At 61.1% G+C, this 26,256-nt stretch overlaps 3 protein-coding genes across 9 annotated transcripts; 1 reads left to right on the top strand and 2 right to left on the bottom strand.

The window, feature by feature from the left end:
• Positions 1-3,053: 3,053 nt before the first annotated feature.
• SLC4A2 (solute carrier family 4 member 2) lies at positions 3,054-15,381 on the top strand. The gene is given in 23 exon segments (XM_026479160.4): positions 3,054-3,092; positions 4,158-4,323; positions 4,476-4,717; positions 4,798-4,916; positions 6,313-6,545; positions 6,631-6,755; positions 6,757-6,774; positions 7,749-7,929; positions 9,637-9,772; positions 9,857-10,022; positions 10,154-10,268; positions 10,401-10,585; positions 10,705-10,930; positions 11,050-11,265; positions 11,362-11,510; positions 11,657-11,851; positions 12,681-12,935; positions 13,044-13,133; positions 13,346-13,512; positions 14,079-14,332; positions 14,421-14,590; positions 14,873-15,046; positions 15,147-15,381. Coding segments are annotated over 23 exon segments (3,687 nt in total). The 5' UTR covers positions 3,054-3,068; the 3' UTR covers positions 15,228-15,381.
• A 95-nt stretch (positions 15,382-15,476) lies between these two features.
• On the bottom strand, positions 15,477-19,778 carry FASTK (Fas activated serine/threonine kinase). Of its 7 annotated transcripts, none has more exons than XM_048213002.2 (10): positions 19,601-19,762; positions 18,396-18,818; positions 17,727-17,906; positions 17,460-17,599; positions 16,770-16,983; positions 16,506-16,620; positions 16,206-16,297; positions 15,975-16,110; positions 15,789-15,903; positions 15,477-15,687 (listed from the first exon to the last, which is right to left on the bottom strand). In XM_048213002.2, the coding sequence occupies exons 1-10, from the start codon at positions 19,680-19,682 to the stop codon at positions 15,580-15,582; spliced, it is 1,605 nt and encodes a 534-aa protein (XP_048068959.1). In that variant the 5' UTR covers positions 19,683-19,762; the 3' UTR covers positions 15,477-15,579. The 7 variants fall into 7 exon arrangements, with proteins under 7 accessions (XP_048068959.1, XP_026334950.1, XP_026334952.1 ...); XM_026479165.4 differs by having other exon boundaries at positions 16,506-16,665; XM_026479167.4 differs by having other exon boundaries at positions 16,506-16,665; positions 18,577-18,818; positions 19,601-19,741.
• A 277-nt stretch (positions 19,779-20,055) lies between these two features.
• On the bottom strand, positions 20,056-22,561 carry TMUB1 (transmembrane and ubiquitin like domain containing 1). Its single transcript, XM_026479169.4, has 3 exons — positions 22,450-22,561; positions 21,163-21,581; positions 20,056-20,872 (listed from the first exon to the last, which is right to left on the bottom strand). Exons 2-3 carry the CDS (start codon positions 21,549-21,551, stop codon positions 20,521-20,523), a joined length of 741 nt encoding a protein of 246 aa, XP_026334954.1. The 5' UTR covers positions 21,552-21,581; positions 22,450-22,561; the 3' UTR covers positions 20,056-20,520.
• Positions 22,562-26,256: the final 3,695 nt, after the last annotated feature.

A 26,256-nucleotide genomic window follows, 5' to 3' on the forward strand; every position in this document is an offset into this window, starting at 1 on the left:
GGCAGTAGGGAGTCGTCGGGAGCGCGCGAGGGCGCCGGAGAAGGGGGAGACACCCCGAGACCTCCGGGGCACGAAGTCCAGAGCTAGCGGGTAAGCGGAGAGGTGGCGGCGGAGGAGGGCTAGGGCCGCGGAGGGAGGAAGGGAGGGGGAAGGAAAGGGGGGAACTCGGGACTCGGAGCAGGGAGGGAGTGGAAGTGGAGGAAGGGGCGGAGACTGGGGCGCGGGGAAGCGAGGTCTTGGGGAGAAGGATGCGGAGGCGCGCGGACTGCTGGTCGGGAGCGGGATCCGGGGTCCGCTTATTAGAGTTCCCTAAAGTGAAGGTGCCGCGCCCCCTGCCACCAGGAGGGGGTAGTCTCTGGGAGGCGCCGCCGGCCTTCCCAATTCCTCGGCGGGCTCCAGACGACACCCCTCCCTTACGACCCCCTACTCTATTCTTAAGGCCCGTCCGGGGTGCCGAGGCTGGGGGTGGCCGTGGGCCGCTGCCCCGGCCCTCCGGGTTGGTAGGTGGAGCAGGGAAGGGAGGGGGTGGCGGGTCAGGTCAGGACAAGGGGTCAGGCAGAAGAGGGAGCAGCTGGGTGGGGATGGGAAAGACGAGTCTGGAGAGTTGGACCTGACTCGGGGGAGGGGGGGCTGGCTTGTCTGGGTGGGAAGCCCCGTGCTGGGTGTTGGGGGCGGTGCTGCCTGAAATCCACTTTATCCTCCTCCTTCCGCCCCCCACCCCACCCCCACCAGCCCCACATCGAAGAGCTGTGGAATGTACGAGTTTACTTGAGGGGTGGTTAATGCCCAAGTGGGGGTCCGGGGTGCTAATCCTTTGGGCGGGAGTGGGGGAGATACTAATCCTCTGGGCCGGTCGGGGCTGGTCCCCGGAATGTGCCCCCACCCCGGATTATCGGCACCGATGCTCTGGACAGAAGCTGCTTTGTGTTCTGGGACGGCGGGGGTGGGGGGGTGGGGGAGTACACTGAGGGCACAGCCTGGAAGTGGGAGTGGGGCACCTGCAGGTGCTCGAGACACTACACACCCTTCTCAGACCGGGGTCCCTCCCCCAGTACCCCTCTCCCCTACACCAAACGTGACCTGGCTGAAGGCCTGCTAGGGGGAGGTGAAGAGAGCGTCAGCTGAGTTGGAGTGCTTGCCAGGAATGTGTTGCTCCAGGCTCCCCACCCTGGACTGACACCCCCAGACCTATATTGTTTGACCCTACACTGACCTGTCTTATCCCCAGGTTAGCCCTAAATCGGGCAACCCTGACCGCCCCCCCAACACCACACTGGGGAGCTTCAGTACTTTACTTTGGAGAAACTTGAGTGCCAGTCCCCCCACCCCCGACATCTACTTCCCCCACTAGGAATGAGTACCCTGATTTGCCCTGGTCAAGTTCCTTAACCGCAACTGTTCTGCTTTCCCACCACACACAGTGCCCTCCCGAGATGCCCCAACAGTCACAGTCAGGAGGGCGTCAGCCCTGCCACTCAGATTTTCCTGGCCTCAGGGGAGGGGAGGGATCGGCACTGCCCCTTAGGGCAGAACCTCAGGGTTTCTGTGCCCACCCTCCTCCCAGTTCGTCACGTGCCCCTCCCCCATTATAAAGGTCCGTCCTGCCTGTGCCCGCTGTCTCCCTTCCTCCCTCCCACTGAGTGAGTGGAGTTGGGCTCCTGCCCCTCCCCCCCCCAGGGAGCCTCCTTCATCAGGGGAGGGGGCACAGTCCTGTGTCTCCTCCCAGCCCTGGGTCTGGTGTCTCTGCCACCCCTGTGCTTGCTGTTTGGGGCTCTCTCCAGTCTCTCCCTTCCTTCCTCCCCACTCTGCTCCATGGGGTGTCTCCCTGTAACCAGGATACCCCTCTCTCGATCAGCCCATCTCGGGTGCCACCATTCGGTCACTGCTCCCGTTTGTGGCTCAGCCTGTCCTTTCCTTCCCTCCTCCTCCATCCCCCACCCAGATTTCTGCTGCTTTCTCTGTAGGTCTGGGCCTTGACTCCTGCCCCCCCTTTCTGCAGCCTCTCCCATCTTTTCTGTCTCCTCACTTGGCCCTCTGTGGCCTCCTCTGTGCCCCCCATCCTCTTTTCTCTATTTACTCTCTTCTTATAAATAACTCTTTTCTTTGCTCTCGGGCCTCTAAGGGCCACCCTAAAGCCCTTCATAGTCCAGAGAGTCCTGGGCAGCAGGGAGACCCTTCAGTGTCAGCTGGCGGGCAGTTCCTGAGACCTGTCCTCCCCGGGGCTGGCCGCATGTTGGGGGGCTGAGCAACGCCGGGGCACTTGTGTGCCTGGCGGCCTGCTCTCACGTGATCCACTCCCCCCCCCCCCAGGTTATGCCGCCGCCTTGTTGCCCTGAAAGCCGCTGTGACAGTGAAAAGGGCTAAGATTTGGCCATGAGCAGCGCCCCCCGGCGCCCCGCCTCGGGCGCAGATTCTTTCTGTACTGTGAGTATTGCCGGCCGGCTGGGTTGGCCACCCCACTGCCCCTCCCACACCGCAGGTGCTCTGGGGGAGGGTCCGCTGTCAAACCCGGGAGAGAGAAAGAGAGAGAGAAAGTGTGTGTGCGCGTGCGGGGCGTAGGCTCAGGAGGAGCCTCTGATGGATTGGGGAGGGGTGCTGCCATCCTTCCCCTGGTTTTGTCTGGGTTTCAGGGGTCTGGGATGGGTATTGGTGGGGCTGTCATGCCGCTTCCAGTCCTGTGGAGGGAGTTGAGGCTGTTTCCTGAAGATCCGGGTGGTTCTTTAGCCTCAGAGAGAGAGGAACTTTGGGGACCCTGGGTCTCTAACCCGGCGACCCCTTCTGACCCAGCCTTAGAGACAGCAGCAGTGTCCTCACCCAGCGGTTCTGGGCAGAGTTTGCTTGCAGTGACGCCCGCCTCTGGCCCCACGTGCCACCCAGGCCCGCCCTGCGCGGCCCCACGTGGCCACCACCCCACGTGGCCCCCTCCTGATTTTCCTGGGGAGTGTAATGATTAACCCCAAGTACCATAATCAGCCCCTTATTGGCCATCTGGTCCATAAGGGCACGTGACTGGGAAGGGGCCCGGGCTAGTCCCCTCCCCCTCCTTCCCGAGTTCACCCCTGCCAGCCATGGACTTCCTCCTGCGGCCTCAGGTGCGAGGGGCTCTCAACCCCCCTGCCCCCACCCTGGCTAGCTCCCCGTGCTCACTCGCTTCAGCCGCCTCTCGCCGCCTTCCTCCCGCTGCTAATTCTGGTGAGAGTGGAGCGGGAGCTTGGGGAAGCGGGCTAGAGCTGCTGGGAGGTGGGGGGGAGCAAGGGGAAGGTGGGAAGCAAGCCCCTGACTCCTGTATCTTGTGTCCAGTATCGCTGTGGCTCCCTGCCGCTCCTGTCCCCACCTTGGTGTCTCTCCAGGACCCGCCTTCTTCTTAGACCTCCTCCCCTTGCCCTTCATTGCTCTGGCCACTGGCACCGCCACAGAGGGGGCTCCGTACCCCGCCCTTGGAGATCCCGATGCCCTTGAGGTCCAGAAGCTCTTGAGCAAATATTTGGCGGTGCCTGGAGCTGAGACTGGCAGGGGTGGTGGGGGCTAGACAGAGACTGGCGAGGCAGCAGGCTGCTTAGCTAGGCTGAGCTCTCGGAAGCGCCGGCCGCCACCACCGCAGTCCCGCTGCTCCTCTCCTGCAGTATGACTCAGGTGGGGGGGGGGGTGAGGGGCGGGGCTAGCGAGCGGCCAGGGGGTGGGGGTGGGGGCCCAGGCTCGGTGGGGTGCAGCTGTGGGGGGGCATTCCTGACAAGGTGAAGCGCTGCATTCCTATGGGGGCTCGGTTTCAGTTTGACTCAGAGTTCGAGTTCGCTCAGCTTGGGCACCTTCTCCAGAAGTTACTTTTCGGGCCTGGTAGTGGTACTCCAGTCAGAGGGGATTGGTTCACCATCAGCCGTGTGAACTGGCCAGTTCACACAGCTTACCTCGGGGCTGGAGACACAGGATTTCTCCTGAGATTTTCCACCTGCCCTAGACCTGACCAGAATGGGCACAGCCAGGGTTCCGATGTCCTGGAACTTAGGGGAAGGCTGCTTGGGGAGTGTGGGGGGCGGTTTGGGTCCCTGGCATTTGAGGGGAAGGCTGCTGGGGGGGTCCTGGGGCCCCACAGGGTGGGGTTTCAGGGTATCACTCTTGGTGAGTCCCTGTGTGTCCTCCCCACCTCTTTTTCCTCACAGCCAGAGCCAGAGAGCTTGGGCCCTGCAGCGCCTGGGTTCCCTGAGCAGGAGGAAGATGAACTCCACCGCACTCTGGGTGTGGAGCGGTTTGAGGAGATCCTACAGGAGGCTGGGTCCCGAGGAGGAGAGGAGCCAGGCCGCAGCTATGGGGAGGAAGACTTTGAATGTGAGGGGGCGATGGGGAGGGGGAGACAGGGGCACTTAGGCTTGCCTGTCCAGCAAGGAAGGGGCCTGGGGTCTCGTGGGAGGGGCCCAGGGCTGGGATGGCAGGGGAAGGAAGCTGTGCCCGCCTGCAGCCAGGTCCCCTTCTGCCTGCAGACCACCGCCAATCCTCGCACCACATCCATCACCCTCTGTCCACCCACCTGCCTCCGGACACCCGCCGCCGCAAGACACCCCAGGGCCCAGGGCGGAAGCCTCGAAGGCGCCCTGGAGCCTCCCCCACTGGGGAGACCCCCACCATTGAGGAGGGGGAGGAAGATGAGGATGAGGCCAGTGAGGCCGAGGGGGCCCGGGCACTCACCCAGCCATCCCCTGCCTCCACACCCTCTTCGGTGCAAGTGAGTTGGGGCGGGGCTCCTGGGGGTATCTTCAGGGTCCCTGGCCTGGCCTCACCTGCCCCCATGGGTTCCTGTTCCAGTTCTTCCTCCAAGAGGATGAAGGTGCTGACCGGAAGGCAGAAAGGACCAGTCCGTCTCCTCCCCCACCGCTGTCCCACCAGGAGGCGGCTCCCCGGGCCAGCAAAGGGGCCCAGACCGGGTAAGTGTCCCCAGATAGAGACCTCCCCCACTGGTGTCAGTGACGTGATGTGGGGAAAAGAGCATGAGCCTCGGGAGCCTCAGATTGGGGTTCAACTCCCAGCCCTGCCCCTTTGGGCAAGTACAGCCTGTCCGAGCCTTCCCATGTGCAAGCCAAGAATAACGGAACCTTTCTCACAAGTGCTTGCAGGGATTAAAGGGTGGTCTGAATTAAGGCTTAAGTGTGGGTTGCCGTGGCGCGGGACAGGTGTGCATGCTAAGCACTCCCACCTGCTCCCCCACCTATGACGTCAGGTGGCGTAGCATCAAGCGCTGGATCAGGGATTGGGTCGGTAACCTCCGTGCACCTGCCTGGGGCCCCAAAGGTGTGAGGAGACCAGGAGACCCCTCTTCCGCCCTTGGGGAGCTGCCTCAGAAAAGTGGCATCAGAAAAGTCACTGTGCTGAAGGGCAAATCTGGGCACCATGTCCGTATCAGTGGGGGATTGGAGTTTGGGGGTGTTAGCTGGAGAAGGCTTCTTGGAGGAAATCACTTTGAACTGGGTCTCAAGGTCACCACTATCGTGGACCTGTTGTTTTCTGGGTGCCAGGCAGCGCAGCGTGAAGGGCTGCAGGGAAGGGGGGCGGGCTGCCTGACTCGCTGGGGAGACAGGCGGGGCGGGTGGCACCGAGCCCACGGCGGCCGTCTGCACGGGGGCACATGCTGGCGGGCGGGCCAGGGGCAGGGGGAGGAGCCTCAGGGAGCGCATGGCATTGGAAAAGTGGGTCAGATCTGTGGGCAGGGGTGCAGGCAGAGCAGAGAGCACCGGGGTGGGTGTAGAAAGCCTGATGGGGGATTCTTCTCGTCGTGGATGGGGGACACGGGCTTGGAGCTGTGGGAGAGCAGTTCAGAGTGGTGTGGCAGGGGCTGAGCGCCGTGGCAGAGAGCAAGGAGACATCCTGGTTTGGGAACAGGCGCAGAAGTTTGCACCTCTAAGGACAAGCTCATATTCTCATGCCCGCAAGGGAGCCGTCTACACTTTCAAAGGCCCATTTTTACCTACTTTACTCCATCGGGTTAGAAACTTGGGATCTGTGACCCTCCTGAGCCCATGGGGAGGAGTGTGCTCTGGAGGGGAAGGAGGCTGTGCCCTGGCTGCTGTTGCAGACATCAGCTCTCCCCGGACCCGAGGAGGCTGGCCTTGCCTCTGCTTTGCTCTGAGGAGCTGTGTTCGGAGGGGGCTTGTGTGACGGCTCCGGCGGCGCGGCCCATAAAGGGCAGAGCCACATCGCAGGCCGCATCTGCTTGGGGGAGGCTCGCCGTTCCACGTTGGCGCCCACCGAGAGTGGGGAAACGAGGAGGGTGGGGTCCGGGTCTCCCCTGCGTGGCTCTGGCTCATAGCTGCTCCGTCTGTGCAGAGCCCCGGTGGAGGAGGTGGTGGCCGTGGCCAGTGGTGCCGCTGGAGGCGATGACGGGGGAGCCTCCGCGCGTCCCCTGACCAAGGCACAGCCCGGGCACCGAAGCTACAATCTGCAGGAGAGGAGACGCATCGGGAGCATGACGGGGGCTGAGCAGGCACTGCTGCCCCGAGTCCCCACAGACGAGAGTGAGGCCCAGACGCTGGCCACCGCTGACCTAGACCTCATGAAGAGTGAGTGCTGGCCAGGCGAAGCCCAGTGCTGGTGGGAACAGGAGGAAGAGGGAGGGGAAGCCTGACCCTGCCCCCCCCCCCATAGGTCACCGGTTTGAGGACGTTCCTGGAGTGCGGCGGCACTTGGTGCGGAAGAATGCCAAAGGGTCTGGACAAGGCGGCCGGGAAGGGCGAGAGCCTGGCCCCACGCCTCGGACCCGGCCCCGGGCCCCCCCACAAGCCCCACGAGGTACTGTGCTCCACTACTCGCTCTGCCATTATCTCCCTATCCATTTCCTCCCCACGGGCTCCCCCCGCCCACACACACGCCAGCAGTAATCGCCAACAGGACTGCCATATGTGGTTGTGAAGGTTGTACACTGCACGAGAGTCCTTGACATTGTTGATTTGGGTGTTAGGATACCGATTCACATCTTAGACACTGTTGATTACTATATGATGGCCGCTTTCTGGCCGCTGGCCGTGAGAAGCTTAGGGCCCTCTGGGCTAGAGGTGGCTCCGTGGCGCGGTACACAGCCCAGTTGGCATCAGCCATAGTCAGGGGCAGTGATTGACCAAGATCACTCAGTTCCTTAGGAACACCGCCCATCTTAGACTACAGCAATCTGGTTCTCAACCCCACCCCTTCCAGTGGATTTTTGTTACCTTTTTATTGAGGCCTAACAGCATCCAGGGAGGTGCCCTGGGGCTGAGTGTAGGGCTTGGTGACTCTTTACACATGTAAACAGCTGGCTAACTCTGCCTAGACAGAGAATGTTTTCCACACTCTCTTCCTTCGTGCCTCTGCTCAGTGCCGTCAGCTGTGACTGCTCTGTCATTCTTGGTCAGCTTTGTCAGTTCTTGAATTCGCATCCACGGAAGCACACAACATTCCAGTGTCGCGTGCGTGCATGTGCGCGTGCGTGCCTGTGTGTGGTGACCGTTCCTCAAGCACTTCCTACCTCGTGGACGGTGCTCAGGGTTTTGTATGCTTTCTTTTGATTCCCCGTAACAGGCCTTTAAGGTGGGAAGTAGTAGTAGTCCCATTTTACAGATGAGGCAAAGAGAGGGTCAGTTTGGTTAAGATCTTGCTAGGCCTGTGCCTCTGTACGGTGCGCGGTGCCGTGCCGGCTCAAGGCCCACCCTGACGCTGCTCGTCTTGGAGAACAGTCCCTGGGGCCCCCTGGCTCTGACCTTGCCGTGCCTCTCGTCTTCTATCCCAAGGTATTTGTGGAGCTGAACGAGTTGCTGCTGGACAAAAACCAGGAGCCTCAGTGGCGGGAAACAGCGCGCTGGATCAAATTCGAGGAGGATGTGGAGGAGGAGACGGAGCGCTGGGGGAAGCCGCATGTGGCCTCCCTCTCCTTCCGCAGCCTCCTGGAGCTCCGCCGGACCCTGGCCCATGGTACCCTGCGCCACCCTCCCCCGCCCCCCTGGGGAAATCCTGCCAGCTAAGCCCGTTCGCTGAGGACCAGAATCCCCCAAATGGTGCCGTGAGCAGCACTGGGTGTACTGTTACCCCAGCCCAGGAAGGAGCCTCCTCTTCTCATGACGTCATATAGCCTGTCGTGGCTGGGGCTCTGTCATTGGTGATCGCGGGGCAGGATCGACAGCGGTCTCTCTTATCTGGCATTTTTAGCAAATAGCTCCTTTAAGTGATGTTTTCAGATAACCGAAGCTGGTATGTTTGGGATGGCGACATGTTTTTAAAGAATGTCTATGGAAACTTTTCTGAAATGATCTAATCTATAGGGCTATGTAAGGGGGTTTTGTTGTTATTGTTTTTTTTTTTTTTAATAATTTTATTTTTAAGTCATCTGTGCACCCAGAGTGGGGCTCAAACTCACAACCCCAAGATCAGGAGCTGCATGCTCTCCAACTGAGCCAGCGAGGTGCCCCGCGGGCTATCTGACTTGCACTAAGTGACCAAGGTGCGAGACTCTTGAGGTCTCTGAGGTCTGGGCTCTGTGTTTGTTTCTGCCTTCCTTTTGGAGAAGTCGCTCCCAGTTGCTGTCAGAAGGCCTATGTCTAAGCAGCTGAGGATTCAGAACCCTGCTGTCAGAATTGTTTCTGGAAACCAGGAGTAAATAGGCTCGGAGGGGAGCTCTCAAGCTTTGGGGGAGGTGCCAACATGCAGATGCTTTATCGCTGGGCTTTGGGGTCTCCATTCTGGCTGCTCAGAGGCCTTCGGTTCTATTAGTTGTCACACCCATTTTTTTGTTTTTGTTTTGTTTTTTTAAGATTTTATTTATTTATTTATTTGAGAGAGACCATGAGAGAGAGAGGGAGAGAGAGACAGAACGAGGAAGGGTGGAAGGGTAGAGGCAGAGGGAGAAGCAGACTCCCTGCTGAGCAGGGAGCCCAACGCAGGGTTTGATCCCGGGACCCCGGGATCATGACCTGAGCCGAAGGCAGATGCTTAACCGATAGAGCCACCCAGGCACCCCCAATTTTTGTTTAAATGGTTCTGTTCGTTGTCTGGTTCTGTGTTCCTACAAGTTGACCTCGACAGAAAGATGACTTCGTTACTTTTGAAAGGACTTCCGTTTCTATATAAAATAGTAGTTCAGAGCAATGACCGGGTAGAAAGATCTGGAAACTGTCCCATGAGCAGCTGTTGGACTTGGGGAAGCCGAGGAGCCCAGTCTGGAGGGTGACATCTTCAGATGGCTCAAGGCCACAGATGGGCCATGTCGTGCTCAGAGGGCAAAACTAGGACTCGAGAGTGGATGCTAGGGGAGGTAGCGTGTGGCTCACTGAAAGGAGGAACTTTCTAGCAGCAAAGAGTGGCCCCATCTGAGTGGATGGCCTGGTGCGCCCTAGCGGAGGCTGCGTGCTCCTTGGAAGGGACCTCTGGGAGGGCCCTGCCTCTGTGGCCTCTGCTGAGCCCCACCACATGCCTGTGGGAGAAGGTCAGAAGGAGTGGACGTGATGGGTCAGAGACATGATGGGGCTTGGGTCTTGAGCCCTGCTCCTGGTTTCTGCGGCAGTGCTCCGTCCCTGGACCGTGCTTATCTGGCTGCCCCCTCGTCCCTGGTTCTCTCTCCCTTCCACCCCCTGCCCTCGCTTCTTGCCTGGGGATGAGGGCCCGTCCATGCCATCCTTATTCCAGGGGCTGTGCTTTTGGACCTGGACCAGCAGACCCTGCCAGGGGTGGCCCACCAGGTGGTGGAGCAGATGGTCATCTCCGACCAGATCAAGGCTGAGGACAGAGCCAACGTGCTGCGGGCCCTGCTCCTGAAACACAGGTGAGGCCCCACCTGCTGCTCCTGCCTGCCTCCCCCCTTGCCCTGGCCACTGCCTCCTTCCCTCACTGCCCTCTGCTCTCCCAGCCACCCGAGTGATGAGAAGGACTTCTCCTTCCCTCGAAACATCTCAGCCGGCTCCCTTGGCTCCCTGCTTGGGCATCACCATGGCCAGGGGGCCGAGAGTGATCCACATGTCACTGAGCCTCTCATCGGAGGTGTTCCTGAGACTCGGCTAGAGGTGGAACGAGAGGTGAGGGGAACGGGTAGGCGCTGGCTGGTTCAGGTCCCAGTCACCCCCGCGGGCTGCAGGGCTGCGTGCGATCCCGGTGTGAATAAGCCGAGGGGTGCCTGGCCGGGCTGAGCTCCGTTCTGCATCCCCAGCGGGAGCTACCACCTCCAGCCCCACCAGCCGGCATCACTCGCTCCAAGTCCAAGCACGAACTGAAGCTGCTGGAGAAGATCCCTGAGAATGCGGAGGCCACAGTGGTCCTTGTGGGTACGTGGACAAGTCTTGCGGGTGGGGGGTGGCGACGGCCAGGCCTGCCTTGGTACCACCCTGGGGCTGGGGGCTGGGGGCTGGGGAGCGGCCTGTGGCCTCGCTTAGCCCACGATGGCACCCTGCCCCTAGGCTGTGTGGAGTTCCTCTCCCGCCCCACCATGGCCTTCGTGCGGCTGCGGGAGGCGGTGGAGCTGGACGCGGTGCTGGAGGTGCCCGTGCCCGTGCGCTTCCTCTTCCTGCTTCTGGGCCCGAGCAGCGCCAACATGGACTACCACGAGATCGGCCGCTCCATCTCCACCCTCATGTCTGATAAGGTCAGGCCCTCCCTGGCGCCCGCGGGGACACCTCCCCCCATGCCCCCCCCACCCCGGCCCCGCTCCGGGACCCCGGCCCTTGCCCCGCACCCTCACCGGCCCTGGGCCTGCTTTGGCAGCAATTCCACGAGGCAGCCTACCTGGCCGACGAGCGGGAGGACCTGCTGACCGCCATCAACGCCTTCCTGGACTGCAGTGTGGTGCTGCCGCCCTCGGAAGTGCAGGGCGAGGAGCTGCTGCGCTCCGTCGCTCACTTCCAGCGCCAGATGCTCAAGAAGCGGGAGGAGCAGGGCCGGCTGTTGCCCCCTGGGGCTGGGTTGGAGCCCAAGTCAGCACAAGACAAGGGTACGGGCCCCCTGCGGGGGCTCCGGGGCTCAGGTCGGGGTGGTCTGTGTGCACGTGGAGGAGGGAGCCGAGCACAGGGGGGGCTGCGGCGGGCGCCCTGACGGAGGCCCGGGTTGCAGCGCTCCTGCAGATGGTAGAGGTGGCGGGTGCAGTCGAAGACGATCCCCTCCGGCGGACGGGCCGGCCCTTTGGGGGCCTGATCCGGGATGTGCGGCGCCGCTATCCCCACTACCTGAGTGACTTCCGAGATGCACTCGACCCCCAGTGCCTGGCTGCTGTCATCTTCATCTACTTCGCGGCCCTGTCTCCTGCCATCACCTTCGGGGGGCTGCTGGGTAAGGAGAGGCTTCCAGGGGTTGGGGGGGGGCACGGGGGCAGGGCATGCCCAGCGCCCTGGCTGCCGGCTCCTGAGCCGCTTCCTGCCACCCCAGGAGAGAAGACTCAGGACCTGATTGGGGTGTCGGAGCTGATCATGTCCACGGCGCTCCAGGGTGTGGTCTTCTGCCTGCTGGGGGCCCAGCCGCTGCTGGTGATCGGCTTCTCCGGGCCCCTGCTGGTCTTTGAGGAGGCCTTCTTCTCGGTAAGGGCCCCCGGCCTAGTAGGGGGCTGGCTCTTCCTGCCCTGCTCCGGCTGCCCCTCCTGTTCCCCGAACACGCCCACCTCGCTAGCCCCTGGGCTCTGGGACCTGACTGCCCCCCCCCCCCCCCCCCCCCCCCCCGCGCGCAGTTCTGCAGCAGCAACAACCTAGAGTACCTGGTGGGCCGCGTGTGGATCGGCTTCTGGCTGGTGTTCCTCGCCCTGCTCATGGTGGCCCTGGAGGGGAGCTTCCTGGTGCGCTTTGTCTCCCGTTTCACCCAGGAGATCTTTGCCTTCCTCATCTCCCTCATCTTCATCTATGAGACGTTTTACAAGCTGGTCAAGGTGAGCAGGCCCTGCTGTGAGAGCTGGGTCGGGAGGGGTGAGACCTTGGGACCGGAGGGAGCCGGGGAGCCTACTGCCCTTCTCGTGCCCTTGCTTTGGGGTAGGAGGTCCCAGGCTAGCCCAGAGGTCCCCTGGGCTGCGGTCCAGGAAGTGCATGGAGCACGGGCTGGTTCTTCCTCCTGGCCCCTCACCACCCTCCCTGTCACCAACACACATCCCGGGACTTCAGGTCAATCTTAAAAACTCACACATTTTTAATAACAAAGGAAACATGTCATTTTGTTAAAGTGGCAGACAGTCCAGAAGTGTCAAAGAGAAAGGGCCCCAAGATGACACACACAGTCACAGTCTGGGCCTTGGAGCTGTGCCCGAGTGAGGCTTAGGAGAGGACACGCCCCTGTGGTCCTCTGCGCTCCGCATCCTGCCCGGCCAGGCCTGGCTGCAGCTATGCCCCCACTGCCTGAATCCCGTTTCCCTTGCTCCCATCCGGTCACTTCACTCATTTTCTTGATCAACAAGACAAGCCCGGGAGCGCCTAGGGGGGGCTCAGTCAGTGAGGCGTCTGCCTTCAGCTCAGGTCATGATCTCAGGGTCCTGGGATCAAGTCTCATCTGGGCTCCCTGCTCAGCAGGGAGTCTGCTGCTTTCTCTCCCTCTGCCACTCCCCCGCTTGTGCTCTCTCTTTCTGCCAAATAAATTAAAAAAAAAAAAAAAAAAAAGCCCCTTAAGGCCAGGCCTGCCATCTCCTACCCTGCCTGCCCTACTCAGCATATATCCGCGCCCAGAAAGCTCTCCACTTTGGCTGATGGAGTCCTTTGTCCTCTCCCTAGATCTTCCAGGAACATCCCCTCCACGGCTGTTCGGTCTCCAACAGCTCTGAGGCGGACAGCGGCGAGAACAGCACGTGGCATGGGGCAGGAGCCACGCTGGGGCCGGGGAACGGGAGCTCCCCGGGGCCGGCTAGGCAGGGGAGGCCCCGGGGCCAGCCCAACACCGCCCTGCTGTCACTGGTGCTCATGGCCGGCACCTTCTTCATCGCTTTCTTCCTGCGCAAATTCAAGAATAGCCGGTTCTTCCCTGGCCGGGTGTGTGGGCTGAAATGCCGGAGGGTGGGCGGGAGGGGGGCTGGAAAGGGTGTCCACGTCAGGGCCGGAGCGGGGCGGGGGGCCTCTGAGCACGGTGCTTGCCCACAGGTGCGGCGGGTGATTGGGGATTTCGGGGTGCCCATCGCGATCCTCATCATGGTGCTTGTGGATTACAGTATTGAGGACACCTATACCCAGGTAAGGCGGAACACGTGCCGCGGTGAGGAGGGGCTGCCTGGCGCCGGGCTCCGGAGATTCCCCTCCAGCCCAAGCCCAGAGCTGCCTCTCGACTGCGCAGACACCCGGCCTCTTCCACGCCACGCCCTCAGCATTCGCCCTGCCCAGCGCACCTCAGGGCTGTCTTTCCCTCCGCCGTTCACTGGTCCCTGGCCCCACCCTCTGCCCTACAGAAGCTGAGCGTGCCCAGCGGATTCTCAGTGACAGCCCCAGAAAAGCGGGGCTGGGTCATCAACCCTTTAGGGGAGAGCAGCCCCTTCCCCGTGTGGATGATGGTCGCCAGCCTGCTGCCTGCTGTCCTGGTTTTCATCCTGATCTTCATGGAAACTCAGATCACCACGTGAGTGGTTCTAGCCGACGGGGGTGCTCTGCAGACGGGAACAGCGTTGTTGTGGAAGGGCTGGAGCCCCAGCAAGGCGAGGAGATGGGGTGCACTGGGTGACGGAAGCCCGGAATGCCAGGCTGGCCCCTAGAATTTATTTTTTTGAAGATTTATTTATTTGAGAGAGAGAAACAGCGCAAGTAGGAGGGCAGGGGAGAGAAAGAGAATCTCAAGCGGACTCCATGCTGAGCTCAATCTCACGACCCTGGGATCACGACCTGGGCCAAAACCAAGAGTCGGATGTTTAACCTTTAGCACCACCCAGGTGCCCCTAGAATTTATTCTGTAGGCAGGAGAACGTTCCACTGATGGGCACAGTGGAGGCTGGAAGCTGTCCTGAAGGGCAGGGAGGGTGGCTAGAGGGGCCTCACCTCATGACAGAACTCTCGTCCTGATGGAATGGGCAGGACCACCAGATTCCAAAGGCAGATAGAGGCTCCTGGCTGGGAGCTCCGGGAAGACACAGTTGTCTGCCAGGCTGGGCCCAGGGCTGCGGGCATCAGGGAGTGCCTGTCCCCACCCAGGCTGATCATCTCCAAGAAGGAGCGCATGCTGCAGAAGGGATCTGGCTTCCACCTGGACCTGCTGCTCATTGTGGCCATGGGCGGCATCTGCGCCCTCTTTGGCCTGCCCTGGTTGGCTGCTGCCACCGTGCGCTCCGTCACTCATGCCAACGCACTCACCGTCATGAGCAAGGCTGTGGCGCCTGGGGACAAGCCCAAGATCCAGGAGGTCAAGGAGCAGCGGGTAACGGGGCTGCTGGTTGCCCTGCTTGTAGGTATGTTTAGCTCTTGCCCCAGCCTTCCCGTGCCATCTCGGGGGCTGGGAAGCCCCCGGGCCAGCTCTTTCTCCCTCTCCTCCCCCAGGTCTTTCCTTGGTTATCGGGGATCTGCTCCGGCAGATACCCCTGGCTGTGCTCTTTGGAATTTTTCTGTACATGGGAGTTACCTCCCTTAATGGGATCCAGTTCTATGAGCGGCTGCACCTGCTGCTCATGCCCCCCAAGCACCACCCAGACGTGACCTATGTCAAGAAGGTAAGACCCCACTTGGAAGAGCCCCATGCCTCTGCCCCCTCCTGGTCCGCGGCAGTCACTCTCCAGCCCCCCATCTGCCCATTGTGTTCAGCCACCGTTTAGTCTGTGCGGACCCGGCTCTGGTAAGCACCCAAAAAAGGACTGCCACCGCCATCCCCATAGAGGGAGAAAGGGTCACCCATCTTCCAGAGGTGGCAGGCCCTGGTGGCCCTCCAAGGGACCAGGGCCCTCCAGTGCTGGGGAGAAGCCTCGGCTCACCTGTCATATCCCACCCACCCCCAGGTTCGGACCCTCCGGATGCACCTGTTCACAGCCCTGCAGCTGCTCTGCTTGGCCCTGCTCTGGGCTGTCATGTCCACAGCTGCCTCCCTGGCCTTCCCCTTCATCCTCATCCTCACCGTGCCCCTCCGTATGGTGGTGCTCACCCGCATCTTCACCGAGCGAGAGATGAAATGCGTAAGGCCTCCTGCCCCTCCCCCAGCGCCACCGGCCCCATCTGGGGTCCCCACCCAGGTTGAGGTCAGGATCGACCTTCTTGATCCCCTCCCCCCCACAGCTGGATGCTAATGAGGCGGAGCCAGTGTTCGATGAGCGGGAGGGTGTGGACGAGTACAACGAGATGCCCATGCCTGTGTAGCTGCTGCCTGGACCACAGCCAAGGGATGGACGGACAGAGGGAGCAGGGGCTGGGGGGTGCTCTCTCCATTCCCTCCCTCGTTTTTATTTAAGTGAATAATTTAAAGTCCCCATACCATCCCCACTCCCCTACAGTAAAGTGCTTCGGCCCCCACCTACCTCTGGCCTTCTGTCTCTATATGGGGAGGGAGCGTGGATGGCAAAGGGGGGGCCCAGCCCGCTCCCTGTCCCAGAAATGAGATGCACGATGGGCAAGGAAAGGGACTTTAATGAGAAACCAAAAGATAGAGAGCCAAAGTGCAAATTGTCCACCCCTCATCAGGGGGTCATCCTGAGCCCCAAGTGTACCCCCTTCACCCCCCTTCAGGCCCCCAGCGGAGGCCCAAGGCCTGGAGCTTCTGCCTCAGGTAGCTCTTGAGCTGGGGCAGGCCTCTCTGTGACTCCAGTTCCTCGAAGGGTAGCTGCAGGGGAGGGGGAGCGGCAGGTTACCCACGGGGTCTGTGGACTGGGCGAGGGGCGTGAGGCTGGCATGGAGTCTCTCCCGGGGCGGGGGTGCTCTCACCGGCAGGAGCTGGTAGCCCAGCAGGCCCAGGTGCCGCTCCCGTAGGGCCCGTGAGCCCAGCAGCACTCGGCCGTCCCGGCAGAAATGCCAGCGTTCTCGCAGCATCAGCACCACCCTGGAGGGAGTGGACCATGTTCAGGGTGGTGTCCACAGAGGCAGGGGGGCTCTCCCGCCCTCTTCCCTTACCTCTGGGCAGGGTCGTGGGTAGTGGGCTGAGAGGCAGCCTGGCCCTGGGGACAGGACCTGGGAGGGTAGGGTAGGAAGGGGTCCTGGGTCCTCACGGGAAGCACAGCACCAGAGCTGCTCACACACAGCAGGAAGTCTGGAACGGGGGAAGGGGGGAGAGAAAGGGCCACTGGCTTCTCGCCAAGGCTCTGTATCCCCCGCCGGCCACCCACCTGCCCGCCTGCAGTTCACCTGTGCAGTAGCCTGGAGGCACAGTCAGGTCCTGTCGGTACTTCTCCTCCCCTAGCAGCTGGCGCAGCCCCTCCGCCACTATATCCTTGTGACTGAGACGGGAGGGGGAACAAACACCGATATGGAAGGTTCAGGAGGCTTGGCCCTGGGCAAATGCCTTTGATGTCCCAAGGCCCATTTTTTTCCCTCTACGACTGCTAAGAGTGGGTCATCAGCATGGACAGTTCAGGGTCCTCCTGGCTTTTCTACTCTGCTTCCTGCAGGCTGGTCCCCTCCCCTCCCCCAAGCCGCCCCATCCACCTGTACTTGCAGCGGGCACGGTCAGTGATGAGTGGCTGGGGGAAGATGGGCACTTGCTGCCTTCGGGGAAGGCGGGGACCCCGGTATCCTGGAAGCTCCAGCTCCACGGCCGTGTCTAGCAGGGAGAGGTAGCGCCGCACAATCAGGGCATGAGGGGTGCCTGTGGGAAAGCAGGGCTGAGGCTCGCGGGTCTGCAGACTCCCACCCCCACTTTCCCCTGCCCGCTGGCCCCCGAGTCCCCAGCCAGCCCTCCCGTCCGCGCACCACTGATGTGGTTGATGAAACTTGGGGAAAAGACAAAGTGCAGGGCTCTGAAGGGCAGACACCGCAGCTGGCACAGTGACATCAAGATGTTGACAGTAGCCAGGGGAGCCACCCCTGCTTCCCGAGCCAGGATCCTCTCAAGGCAGGGCATAAACTGCTGTTCCAGGGGCAGATAGTTCAGCCGCCCAAAGGGCAGGACCAACTTCTGTACCACCTGTGGAGGAAGAGCAGCCCTTCACCCAGCACGAAACAATTCTCCAATATCCTTCACAAGCTGAACCTCAGGGAGGCTTGGCCTGCACGCTTATCATGTCTCTGTAAAGGCAGAACAATCCCTCTACCCTGACGTACACACCAGAAGTTCGACAGCATAACCAGTGTCTTGAGCCCCATGTCATTAATCAAACCAGTGGAGGAGACATCGCTAAGTCTGGCCCTGAAGACTTAGAGGAGTGGGCTCAACGAAGCTAAGACAGCGCCGAGTGCGGAGAACTGCAGAGAACCCGGCACACACGCTGGGTAGGTGGACGAGCCAGGTGGGGGTGAGCAAAGATGAAACCCCAGGGGACCGAGCAGAGAGCCTGGCTGGTTGTCTGCTGCAGGAGGCAGCCAATCAAGCTGAACAGGGGGCAGGGCCTGACACAGAGGAGGGCTAGGAGAGGAGCATGGCAGGGTGGCAGGTAATCCCACCTTGCTGCTGAGCTGGGCTTCCTGGACCACCAGGAAGTGGGCAATGGCTTCCAGAAGCTGGGGCTCCCGCAACCGGTGCCGGGCCAGGTGCTGGGCCAGGAGCACCATCACGTGGGGAGTCAGTTCCTCTGGCCTGGCCTCTGTGAAGAACAGCCTATTATGGTGGACCCTCAGGCCAGATCTCAACTAGATTCCACCTCAGCCTGAAGACACCACCTGCCTCCTCTTCAGCCCCTCCCGCCACCTGCCTTCAGTCCCCTCCAGCACCTGCCAGGCTGCGGATGAGGTGCTGCCGCGGTCGCCTCAGGAAACGCGGGCAGCTCAGAGCAGCTTCCAATCTTTGCCCACCGCGCAGGCCAGGTTGCAGAGTGGGAGGTGGCTTCGGAGGGAGGCGGAACCTTCTCTCCTGCTCCAGGGCACACATCAGGGGCCCATCGGACGGGAAGCCTGAGAGGGAGAGGGTCAGAGGAGGCAGGCCTGGTAACGGGGAGCTGCTCTGTTCCAGTCATGGGGTTCAGTTGGTGAATTCCCAACCTTTCACGTCTCCATGTTCTGGATGGAAGGGTTGCTATAGTGTAAGTAGCACTGGAGAAATGTGAAATACCACGTGAACGTGAGGTATCACAACAGTCTGTGGGGAAGACCTTATACAAACATGGCAAATAAGCTCTCATTGCACGCCAACGGTGACAAACTGTAGTGGCTTCCTAGAGCACTGTGTTGGAAGGAATCAGGGTTGGCACCCCTAGCTATGCTGGAACGAATGCTGCTGGACTCCTGGTGTCTGCTGTGGATACAGGGGAGCAGCACCAAGTGTGCCAGGCCATGTACCATTCCTGGCAAAGCCTGAGAGGTGAATTCTGTCAGTGATCTTGGGTCTTCTATGCTCTTTCTCTATTCTTCCGTTAACACCCACCCCCCAGACACCCTCCTCACCAAGTAAGACTGCAAGGTGCAGACACACGTGGATGGTGTGAATATCAAAGGAGGGGCAGTTTCGGATGATGAGCTGACTCAAGTCCTGTAGTGTGGCCTGCTCCACGGGAGGGGGCCGTGGCTGAGACCCCAAGAGCTGGCCCAGACGACGAAGTGCCACAGGGTAGTGATGGGCGCGCACCTTGGTGGGGTTCTGGCCCAGCCAACGCAGCAGCTCCCCAGGGCTCCTCGCCTGTTCCAGAAGCCGCTGTAGCCCCTGAACAGGGCCTGCATGGAGGCCTCCTCCAGGAGGCCGGTCCCCCCACTTGCTGGGCCCCAGACAGCAGGGCTGTACTGGCGGGAGCAGCAGCAGGCCAGACAGCCGAGCAGCAGAGGCCTGGGCAGAGAGCAGGACTCGAAGCATGGAGTTGGGTGATGGAGACCCTGAGGGGCAGCCCAGAAAAGGGGGTGAGGTTTTCTCCAAAGGGGAGAAAAACCGGCTATCTACTCCTGACCTCAGTCCCCATTCAGAGGGCCCAGAGGTCAGAGCAACCCACTCATGTTCACCCTTCCTTGTGACTGCTCTAGTCTTCTTCCCACCCCGCCCCTCTCGGCCTCCTTCCATCCTTTGAAACAGCACCTTCAGTGTAACTCAGCACCGTGATATTTACAAAGCAAGTCCACATGCACTACGTATCTCCTCCGATGCTCCACACACGCCTTTGCGGTGGTAGGCAGGGTTGGCACTACCTCAGTTTCACAGGTGGAGAAACCAAGGCCCAGAGAGGAAAAGGGGTTAAGCCCGAGGTCACGAATCGGGTTAGTGGTCGTGCCCAGCCTGGAGCCCAGCTTGCCCCGTCGATACGCCCTCCCGACCACCTCCCCCTCCCGCAGGAGGCGGCAGCGGCAAGGAGGGTGGAACGCGGGCTCGGCAGCCGGGCGGTCCTGGGTTCCATGCTGGGCGCTCCCACTTACCAGCTGCATGACCTTGGACAAGTGGCTTCGTCTCTCTGCCCAAGCCTCCTCGCCCGTGAAACGAGAACGCAGCGCCCACCTCGCAGGGCGCTGTGGAGCCCGAGCGCGCAGCTTTGCAATGGCGCGGAGTCCGCCGTGTCAGGGGCCCCCACACCCACCCGGGCCCGGCAACGCCAGAAGACCGTGGTCACGGTCACCAACACCAACTCCCGCCGCCCTCCCGCAGCCCGCCCCGTAGGCGCCACCCCTACATGGCTCCCCAGGCCCCGCGCAGGTCGCTCCCTCAGTCGGTCTCGGGGCCGGGGAGCCGGGCTCCCCCCGCGGCCTCCTCATCGGCCGGCCACCGAGTCCGCCATCTTCCCAGCAACCCCCGGACCGCGGTCTGGACGCCAATTGCGTCTCAGCCCCCGACCAGCACAGACGTGGCTCCCGTCAGGCCCCGCGCGCCCCGGCGTCGCACGCCCCGCCCCCCGCTTCCGGGAAGCTGCGCGCGCCGAGCCGGGGCGGTGCCGGGGGCGGAGGGGCGGAGCCAAAGGGCCAGGAGCGGAGACTGGGGCGAAGAGAGAGCGGAAGTCGGCGGCCTGTCTTGTAATGTTGGGAGCACCGGGAGGGCTCCGTCCGCGCCCTTCACGCATTAACTCCCAGTGGGCAGGGGCTCCCCGTCCAATACCCCCACGGGCCCACACACCCAGACACACACCAGGAGTGAAAACTTCACAGTTATTTAATCTGCACGTGTCCCACACAATCCCTCTGCCCCTCCCAGATCCTCTTCCCCAGCGCCCCCGCAGTCCTTAGGTCCTCAAATCAGCCCAATGAGCTATTAGGGACTAGAGGTGGCTGGGTCCTCAGGCAGAGTACTAAGAAGGGCCCAGGGGTGTAGCCCGGCTCTGCCCAGGGCCAAGGCAGTGACAACAGCTGCCCGACCCCGAGGAGCTGACTGTCAATGGGGGCTGAGAGCCAGCAGCCCCGGGAGGTGGCCCCGAGCCATGGAGGTCACAGCGAGGGGCCTCGGCCGCCTCCCGGAGCGCTCTGCTGCGCAGCGCTGGGCTCCAGGGTAGTGGGAAGAGGCAGGCCGGAGAGGTGGGCCTGGGCAGACAACAGCGCCCACTGTGTCGTGGGGAGCAAGGTCCAGAGGGGCCAGCAACGCTTCCGAGAGCCCGTGGAGGCACTACGGGCGGTACATGGCAAAGGCCAGGAGACTGAGGAGCAGGGTGAAGCCGGCCAGACCCAGGGTGGCGGTCAGGGGAAAGAAGGGCCGGTACTGGATCTGGCAATACCAGAGCAGCAGCAGCAGCAGCAGCAGGAGCGGCAGCAGCAGGCTGCCTATTTCCAGCCCGGAGGGGCCTGGCTCTGACCCCGGTGGGCAAGGGGGGTGTGGGGGACCGACGCGCGTGGACACGTGGCAGTGGAGAACGCAGTTGGGCGGGAGGTGAAGGCTGCCCAGGGTCTGGGTGTCGTCTCCTAGCAGTTGCCCTTGGTAGATGAGTCGCACCTGCTGTTCCCGGCCGGGAAACTGGGTCCTGAGGAGAGAGGGACCTGGGTAAGAGAGCAGGCCTCAGGCAATCCTGGTCCCTTGCCCACAACAACACTCCCACCCCTCACCTTTGCCTCCACCCACCACCCAGGTGGTGGCGTCTACGGGGGTCCCCTCCTGCTACAGGGGAATGATACAGTGCGCGATGTGGGGACCTCAGTTCCCTCGTCCATAGAAGGAGGGGGAAGTCTCAGATCTCTCTGGTGGCCCTTCTGGGTTTGTAATCACTCCCACCCCAATCTTTAGAATTTCTTTCCTGTCCTCATCCCAGCTTACCTTTTCAGGGAGCCAATGGTATCGTGGGGCCAGGCCCTGGCCACCTGCTCTGAATCGTTGAGGAATTTCAGCCGCAGCACTAGGGGCTCCTGGGGGGAGTCCGGCGACGGCGATGTTGCTGAGAGCCCCATGCCAGGCTCTGGCTGTGCAGCCTGACCTCTGTGTCTCAAGCTGGGGGTCTCGGCTCCTGGGGCCTCCCCTCTGATGCTGCCGGTGACCGCCATGGTTTCACTGGGCTGTGCTGGTGTTGGAGTCCCTGATGGCTGGGGCAGTGGGTCGGCACCCTCCGCGGTGTGTGTTGAGACCCAGGCGAGAGCCAGCACCAGAAGGCAGGCAAGCACCGCGAAAAGGACGGTCACCTCATCACCCACCCCTTCAATCAAGGCCATGGCACCTGCCTTGCCTGCCACCTTACTGAGCTGGAGAGGTACAAAGAACCCATGAGGGGCTGGCTCGCTGGCCAACAGCCCCCTGAACTCCAACAGGCTCCTGACCCCACCCCACCAAACTCTGCCCCCTTACCCATGCTCCACCCTGGGGCACATACTGTTCTGAAACCCGGTTGTCCCAAACTTCCCTCCAGTGCCCCGTCCCATAACCAAATCCCAAGCCCTAACTTTTTGTAACCTGAGTTCTAGGTCTTTGACCATCTCCCCAATTCATTCAAACACTATCCCAATGTAAGGGCCTTGATCTTCTAAGCAACCTCTCCCCTAAATTCAACGGTCAGCAAACTTCACCCCAAAGCTTACCTAATCTTCCATCTACTATCCCAAAGTTTACCGTCTTCGTCTATTTCACCCCAAAGCTTATCTACTCCTCCATCAGTACGTTTCTTCAAGGGGGAAGGAAATGGGGTTCTAGGCCCTCCACTCCCAGCCCCGCTATCATTTAACCAAACCCCACCCGCCCGCGGCCGGGGTCTGCTTCCCAAGCCTTCCCCACACCATACGTCAATCTCCACCCTTTGGCAATTCGGAGCTTCGGAGGGCTGCCATCATCCCCCCACCCAACTTAGCCCCTCCGGTCTACTCAAGCCCCACCCCGCGGCAGCCCGACTCGGCGCCTCCCCTGGAAGCCTCTCCAAACCCACTCCGCAGGCGGACCCGAGATCCCGCCCGGGAATCCGAGACTTCGCCCTCCCCACCCCCAACTCCTCCATCACCCCTCCCATCTTCCCGCCCCCCGGAGCCACGGGAGGGCACCGGCGAACCCTGGGCGGGGCGAGAGGGAGCCAGCTGGGGCCCGGGGCGGTGGGGTGGGCGCGGTCACCGCGCGGGGACTCACCGCCCGGCTCCGCCAGCTCCATAGCGGACCCTCGGGCACTTCCGGACGGGAGGCGCCGAGGTCGCGGACACCTGAAGGCACCCCCTCCTTCCCTGCCGCCGCTGCTCGGAGCATTGTGGGACTTGTAGTCCTGCGCGGTGCGCATTTCCCGCCCTCCGCCCTTCTGACCCACGTGCCGGGATCCGCAGGCTAGTCCTGGTGACCGCAAGTCGCTGAGGGGCCCGCGGGGGCGGGCTTAAGGGTTGTGCCAGCCTCCTGAGGTTCGAGCCACAGCAGGACCCGCCACCTCCCCCGCTGGCATCCAGGGCATCTGTCACTCCAAAAACCGACGTCAGCGAGAACACGTCTGAGCACCCTGTTTCCAGATGCAGGCTCTAGGGAGCTCAGGTGACCCCTATCCCGGTCTGTTCTTATATCAGAGTGGACGTCAAAAGGCATTGTGGGCCCCCGTAATTGACTCTTTGGCTCAGAGCCCGGTACTCGTGGGCTGTCCCATCAGGTTGGCTGAGGACATTCATCCCCAGGGCTGGCCACAGTGGCTTGGGCTGTCCTGTCTCCCTGGACCCTTGCTCCACCTTGACCCTGTAAGACTGTGCAAGAAGCATAGACCTTGGAACCTGGCACAAATGCTGATCTCTTATCCTGTGTTTATTAACTGTACAACCTTGGGTGGACCATCGAATCTCTTTGAACCTTAATTGCTTTGTTTCTAAAACATAATTCATAAGGAAATTGTAAAGAAGAACTTAAGTATTTTATTAAACCAGTGTGAAAACTATGTCAGGGACCTGTTATACAGTAGGTGTCTGCTCACCTGTATTAACCGGAGTACCCGAGAGTACACGCTCCACCCAAATCTGGGCTTAGACACTAGGTCCTTAGAGTGTTACTGTGTAGAGGACTCAGCCCCAGCCTGGCTTGGGCCAGCTAATTTCTATGGCTTTTCCCTCCTTCCTCTGGGCTGCAGAGATCTCACGTCCTGGGTTTTATAGGCCAGTCTTGGTGAAAAGTAACGTGCCCTAGTGTTTCCATAGTTCATGCTTACTTATGGGAGCAGGTACCCCAAGTGGGAACAGGTATTGCCTTGAGAAAGTCAGTTTAGATGTATAACATACAGACCTAACTTCTCTCTAGTTCCTTCTCTCCTATTCATTCGTTTATTCTAGAAACATGTATTAAATGTATACTATATGTCAGGCACTGTGCAAGATGCAGGGAATACAATGGTGATTCATACGTGTGAACTTGTCCCTGCCCTCACATGGCTCATACAACGATAGGGGAGAGACTTGTAGACAAGCCCACCGGGCCTAACATAGATCTGTGCTGACTGCTGGGGCAACACATAGGAGAAGCTCTTTACCCTCAGCATTTCTCCTGGGAGCTACCTGGTGCAAATTCTTGCTGTCAGTTCTAGTTAAGCATCTGAAAGAGATGTTCGCTATTGCTTTCAGAATTACACAGCATCAGAGCTAGGTGTTCTGCTCAACCACTGTATTTTGCAGATGAAGCACAGAGAAGGTTCAAGACATCAGTAAGATCAAACATGTAGATAGCACCTGAATCTCTCAGGAGTTAAGGAGGCCCCAGGTGTTGAGTAGCTCGCATCTGGTTCTTTGGATGGAACGAGACACTTGGGTGACTGCGTTGGTGATGAGGTTGGGGGATATACGTGACGTTCAGTGGGGTGGAGTCCGGAGCCGATGACCAAGAAAGAATTCTTGAGGTGTCTTTGGTGCAAAATTGGTGGTTTATTAAAGCACGGGGACAGGACCCATGGGCAGAAAGAGCTGCTGCCCCGGGTTGTGAGGAACGGCCTATTTTATACCCTCAAGTGGGGAGGGGGTTAGGGATAGCGTAAGTCTCTAGGGAATTTTGGAAGCAAGGTTTCCAGACCTTGAGGGGGCTAGCTGTTGTTGGGAAAAGTTCATTCATTACCGTCTAATAAAACCTGAGTCATGAGACCCTTCAGATGTATATCGGTGGGCCATATGCTTGGGGGATGATTGCCAATACGTATCTTGGGGGGTTAGAGATAAAGGAAGTTTCCAAAGGAATTTTTATACGTTAAAGTAGACTTACAGGATCTTGGTGGAGGGGAGGGGGTCAGGCTAGGACTGCCTTTTGCCCTTAGCAAAGTATTAACATCGAGGCAGCTGAGTTCCTAGAGGAATGTCACCATGCCTGTTTCAAGGACTTGTCAATGGGCTGTAGGTAGTAAGGACTGTTTCCTTGTCCTTTAGGGCAGCCAGGACTGCCTGAGGAATGTCACATACATCCCATGGCGGGGGGGGGGGGGGGGGGTGTTGCAGGGTGTCAGCTTCTGCTTTGTCTTCAGCTTGCCTTCCGTTCCCTCATCATTGGTACTGGGGCAGAGTTGTGTGAGTAGCCAGATGGGGGCAACTCTTTGCTGGGAAAAGACTCAGCTTGGCTTGGGAAGTGGAAGTGTGTGTAAAAAGACTGACATATGTCAATTGAGCCGGAGGACATCTGGGCACAGCCCTGGGAGGCTGACTGGCTGGGGCCAGTGACCTGCACATGACCTCTCTTAGGCATTTTTGCAAAAGTTGGGGGTGAGGTCTGACTAGCAGACAGCTTTGGCGGTGGGGATGTAGAGGGACTAAAACATCGAAGGGATCTCCCTGGCCCCTGAAGGAGTGGCAGGAACACAAAATGGGCAAGGGGTTGAGGACAATGAAGAGAGCCATGTGGGCTCTGGTGAATCTCTTGAATGGGGTGAGTGGGGGAAGAAGACATCATATTGGATTCCTCTCTCTTCTTTGCCCATGTACCAGTGGGTCCGGAGCGGTGGCAGACAGTGAACCGTCCCAGTCCCACAGGGGGGTCTTTTAGGAGAAGCCTGAAGATGAGCGAGGGGCTGTTGTTCAAAGAGCCACTTCCAAGGGCCTTGCTGATGAAGCTCCCAGGGAGAATTGGAAATAGAAGCCGGGAACCCAGATTTCCAGGCTCTGTGCTGCAGCCCACAGTGGCGACTCCAGGGGACGACCAGAGAGAGAACCCCGGGGACAGGGTGGTCTCCAGGGATGATCTCGGGCGGGAACAGGGGAGCCTGTGCAGCACTAAATGCAGGACCGTGTAAGTGAGGCGCAGCTGTGCCTGGGCTGGTGGCCCTTCTCGGCCAATCCGCCGCGTTCATCAGCACTCTCAGGCTCAGGGCACACTGCTCGGGCACTGCCCAAAGATCGGACACCCCACCCAGACCAGAGCAGGGAGGCGAAAGAGACAGCCGGGGCCGGGAGGAGGCCCGAGCAGCTGTCCACTTGGAGCCGGTGGCCCTCAAGGCGGGTGTGGGTGGGGGCTGGAGAGCAGGCGGAAGGGCCAGGGCTGGGTGGGAGGGGCCCGGGCGCCGGGGCTGGAGCGCGCGGCTTGGGGGTGGAGGCTGAAGAGCCAGCTAGCGAGCGAGGGGCGGGGGCGCTGGGGCCGGCGCGCAGGAGGGGCGGGGGCGGCGGGGAGGGGGGCTCGGGCTGCGTGTGCCGGAGCTGGCGGGGGCGGCGGTGCGTGCGCATGACGCGGGGGGAGGGCCCGGGCCGCGCGCTCCCGGTCCCGTTGTTGTTGCCGCTGGAGGCTGCTCCGAGGCAGCGGGATCGCGGCGCCGAGAAGCGCCCTGCAGCGGCGACCACAGCGTGCGCGGCGGCGCCTCCCGGCCTCGGCCCCCGGCCTCCGGCCTCATGCGCTAGCCCCGCGCCGCCGGCTCCGTAGTCCCGGCCCCGCCAGCCCCGCGCGCCCGCCCGCCACCGCCGCCGCCGCAGCGCCGCCCCGGGCCCCGGCCGGGCCCGCCTCGGGCCC

This window comes from Ursus arctos, unplaced genomic scaffold (assembly GCF_023065955.2).
Source record: "Ursus arctos isolate Adak ecotype North America unplaced genomic scaffold, UrsArc2.0 scaffold_3, whole genome shotgun sequence".
Classification (NCBI taxonomy): Eukaryota; Metazoa; Chordata; class Mammalia; order Carnivora; family Ursidae; genus Ursus; species Ursus arctos.